This window comes from Pinus tabuliformis, chromosome X, assembly GCF_031772625.1.
Source record: "Pinus tabuliformis cultivar Carrire ecotype Pingquan chromosome X, CPIR1, whole genome shotgun sequence".
NCBI classification, from domain to species: domain Eukaryota; kingdom Viridiplantae; phylum Streptophyta; class Pinopsida; order Pinales; family Pinaceae; genus Pinus; species Pinus tabuliformis.
In genome coordinates this window covers 1,098,734,824-1,098,739,256 of record NC_142308.1, presented here as the reverse complement: position 1 = coordinate 1,098,739,256, position 4,433 = coordinate 1,098,734,824, and the positions used below count along the sequence as shown (strand labels likewise).

Here is a 4,433-nt window from a genome sequence, read left to right as displayed (position 1 = left end):
CCGCCTACGGGAGGATAATGCAAGATTAACCTTGGAACAAGAGAAAATCATGAAGAGCCTGTCTGATAAGCAGAACCAGCGCCAAATAGTACCCAGTCCTGAACAGGAATGAATGTTTGAAGAACAGGGTTATCACACAGAGCCGGAAGGGATAGTAGGAGGGGAAGAGAATCAAGAGGAGAAGTTAGATAATGCCTCTAAGCACCCAACATCAAAAAGGCAGCGAATAGAATTGCAAGGGGAATTCCAGAAAATAAAACCGCCACTCTTTGATGGAGAGCTGGAAGAAGCAGTGGAGGCATGGTTAATTAACATGAATAAATATTTTCAATTATATGAGTACGATCACAATCTTAAGGCTCGACTAGCTATCTTCCAACTGCAAGGGAAGGCCACTTTATGGTGGGAAGAGGTCAAGATTGTACGCGGGGTGAGTGAACAAAATATAACTTGGGAGAAGTTCCAAAAATATTTCAAGGAAAGATATTTGACGGAACGATTTTACGATGAGAAAGCAAGGGAATTTCATGACTTGCGGCTTGGACAACAAACCATGGACGAGTTCATCACTCGATTTACCTCTTTGCTTCGATATGTACCTTATATACGTGAGGAAAAGGCCAAGGTATAGTGGTTTGTTAGCAGTTTACCCGTGGCAATGAGGGAGAGAATTGAGTTCGATAACCCAAAAACAATGGATGAGGTTATACGAAAGGCTAGGATATGCTACTAGCAAAGCAAGTAGAAGCGTGAAATTGTGGACAGGAAATGGGCTGATAAGAAAGGTAATAGGATTGCTATGGGAAATAAAGGAAATCAAGGTAGCGCTGGAAAAGGATTTTCCAAGGGACAAAACAATAGAAATCTGCCCAAAAACCAGCTCAGAATTAAGCCACCATCTGAACCAAAAATCAGCGAGCAATCTAGTAGATTTGATAACGAAGGAATAGCAAGACCCCCAATACAATGCTAGGGATGTGGGGGGCCACATTATGTTAAAAACTATCCTCATCGTAAAGGCATTGAACAGGTTTCACAAATCCATGAGGCATCACCAGTAGGTGATGCGGCTCGGAGCATTCCAAGAATTAATGTTGCTCTCAATAACCACCAAGCATAATACTAGCCGACTATGGTGGAGTTTGAAGGTAAGATTTTTAATCATACCGTATCTATTTTAATTGATCCAGGAGCTACATTAGGTTATGTTAGTCCTAAGATTATGGAGCGTTGTAAATTACAGTTTGTTAAATTTAAAAACCCTTGGCTAGTATAGCTAGCAACGGGGGCAAAAAGGCGGATGTTGGCCAAGTTCAATAACTGCCCTCTAGAAATAGCAAGTCAGTCTTTAGTGGCAAACCTAAACATACTTCCCCTTGGATCATATGACGTGTTGATAGGCATGGACTGGTTGGAAAAATGCTGGTCCATTATAAACTGTAAAACAAAAACTATCTGCTACAAGGATGAGCTGGGAGAAATGCAAGAGATGCAAGGCATTCCGAGGCCCATGCAGGTTTGGCCAATAACTGCTTCTCAGCTGGCAAAATGTATCAGGAAAGGGTGTCAGGTTTATGCTATTCAGGTTGGGTATGCCAACTCAAAGGACAAGACAACCACCTTGGATAGTATTCCTGTTGTTCAAGAATATGCAGATGTATTTCCGGAAGAGATACCCGGGTTGCCACCTAAGAGAGATATAGACTTCACTATTGATTTGATGCCAGGAGCAGCTCCAGTGTCCCGAGCTCCTTATCGTATGAGCATACCAGAACTTACAGAGCTAAAAATGCAATTGCAGGAATTGTTGGATAAAAATTACATCCGCCCCAGTGTGTCGCCTTGGGGAGCCCCCGTGCTGTTTGTCAAAAAGAAGGATGGCACCCTTCGAATGTGCATGGACTATCATCAGTTGAATAAGTTAACAGTTAAGAACAAGTACCCTTTACCTCGAATTGACGAATTATTTGACCAGGTAAAAGGGGCAACTGTATTTTCAAAGATTGATCTATGATCGGGATATCACCAGATCAGAATCAGAGAGGAGGATATAGCCAAAACTGCTTTTAGGACTCGCTATGGTCACTATGAGTTTGTGGTATTACCCTTTGGGTTAACCAATGCTCCTGCGACCTTTATGTGTTTGATGAATAACATATTTCATCAGTATTTAGATAAATTCGTATTAATATTTATTGACGATATACTAATATATTCCCGGAATTTGGAGGAGCACAAGGAACATCTTAGACTGGTGATGCAAACCCTTTGGGAACATCAATTGTATGCCAAGTACAGCAAGTGTGATTTCTTTAAGGAACAAATTCAGTACTTAGGACATATTATTACTAAGGATGGAATTGTGGTGGATCCCAAGAAGATTAAGACCATAATGGAATGGCCAGTACCAAAGGACGTAGCAGATATAAGATCATTTATGGGGTTAGCTGGTTACTACAGACGGTTTGTGGAAAGCTTCTCCAGAGTGGCCTACCCTATCACTTCCCTATAGAAGAAAGGGAAGACTTTTAAATAGACCACAGAATGCCAAAAATGTTTTGAACAGCTCAAGCATCTGCTCACCACAATGCCTATTTTAAGCATAGCAAATCCAGCTAAGGACTATGTGGTGTGTACAGATGTGAGTAAGGAAGGGGTAGGAGGAGTACTGATGCAAGAAGGTAAGGTAATCGCTTATGAGTCTAGGAAATTAAAGGAACATGAGCAGAAATACTCCGCGTAAGACTTGGATCTGGCAATCGTTATTCACGCCTTAAAAATGTGGCGTCACTACTTGATGGGGAGAAAATTTCTATTTGACAGATCATCACAGCTTGACTAGTTATTTCAGTCAGCCTACCTTAAATGCCAGACATGCATGGTGGGTAGATTTCTTAAGTGGTTTTGATTTTGAGATTAAGCATCTGAAAGGGAAAGAGAACTGGGTAGCAGACGCTTTAAGTTGGAAGGTACATTGTCTTTATGAAATTTCTTGCAGCGGGGTGCAAACTACCTTCGATGAAATGATTAAAAAGGTAGCAGAACAAGATTTAAAATATCAGCAAATAGGACAGCAAGTTCAGAATCCAACCAGTAAAGAAAATCAACAAGGATACACTGTGGATGCTGTTGGCATGCTGAAATATAAAAACAGGCTGTATGTGCCCAACCAAAATGACATTAAAAACTTGATTTTAGATGAATTTCACAAAAGACCTTATGCTAGACACCCGGGGTATCAAAAGCTGATTACTGCACTCCAGAAGGAGTACTATTGGCCTGGTATGAAGAAAGATGTAGCAGAATATTTGACATGTTGTCAGGAATGTCAACAAATTAAAGCGGAACACTAGCACCCTGCTAGATTATTGCATCCACTACCAATTTCGGAGTGGAAATGGGAAACTATCTCTATGGATTTTATAACGGGATTACCCAAGACGAAAAGAAACAATGATTCCATCATGGTGGTAGTCAAAAAATTAAGCAAATCAGCTCATTTTATACTAGTCCAATCCACTTACAAAGCAGTGCAGATTGCCCATATTTTTATGCAAAACATTTTCAGGCTGCATGGGCTGCCAAAAACTATAATTTTTGACCATGATGTGAAATTTACCTCAGCCTTCTGGAAAACTCTGTTTGAAGGGTTAGGGACTCAATTAAACTTCAGTACGGCCTATCATCCTCAAACAGACGGACAAACTGAATGGGTGAATCAGGTAGTAGAAGACATGTTGAGGTCATATGTAATGCAGCAACCCTCTAAATGGGAGGACTATCTGCACTTGGTTGAATTTGCGTATAACAACGGATATCATACTTCCTTGCAGATGAGCCCGTTTGAAGTTCTGTACGACTGAAAATGCTGCACACCCTCCAGCTGGGGGGGACCAGAGGACAAGTTAATGCTAGGGCCCGAAATGTTAAAAGAGATGGAAGAAATGGTCAAGAAGGTACGATCCAACTTGAAGGCAGCCCAAGATAGGCAAAAGAATTTCACTGACAGGAAGAGAAATTTTAAGGAGTATCAAGTGGGGGATCATGTGTATGTAAGAATTCGAGCAAAAAGGAGTACGTTACAATGGAGTGGGTGTACCAAGCTGGCACCTCAGTTTTGTGGACCATTTCAAATTTTAGCAAGGGTTGGGCCAGTGGCATACCAGCTTGCCCTACCAAGCCACATTCGGGTCCACAATGTCTTCCATGTGTCAGTACTAAAGAGATACATTTATGATCCTAAGCACATAGTCAGTTGGCAAGATATACAGGTAAAGTAAAATCCTAAGTAGGCCAATTAATTGTGATGATAAAGGAAAAATTGACTTTAAATACTATTGTTTCAAGTCGAATCAGAAGGAGAATTCTTGGTCGAGCCACTGAGTATACTCGAACGGAGAGAAGTAACGCTGCGGAAACGAGCCATCACCCAA

The 4,433-nt window shown here is 41.1% G+C and overlaps 1 protein-coding gene across 1 annotated transcript; it reads left to right on the top strand.

The window, feature by feature from the left end:
* Positions 1 to 1,480: 1,480 nt before the first annotated feature.
* LOC149143659 (uncharacterized) lies at positions 1,481 to 3,863 on the top strand. Its single transcript, XM_089451901.1, has 4 exons — positions 1,481 to 1,975; positions 2,567 to 2,681; positions 2,824 to 3,157; positions 3,569 to 3,863. The coding sequence occupies exons 1-4, from the start codon at positions 1,481 to 1,483 to the stop codon at positions 3,861 to 3,863; spliced, it is 1,239 nt and encodes a 412-aa protein (XP_089308027.1).
* The last annotated feature ends 570 nt before the right edge of the window (positions 3,864 to 4,433 follow it).

Coding starts and splice junctions, on each gene's coding strand:
- LOC149143659 (XM_089451901.1), top strand. CDS start 1,481: ATGCAAGAGATGCAAGGCATTCCGAGGCCCATGCAGGTTTGGCCAATA. Junction 2,682..2,823: donor AGGAGTACTGATGCAAGAAG/GTAAGGTAATCG, acceptor TCTATTTGACAG/ATCATCACAGCTTGACTAGT. Junction 3,158..3,568: donor CTGAAATATAAAAACAGGCT/GTATGTGCCCAA, acceptor AAACATTTTCAG/GCTGCATGGGCTGCCAAAAA.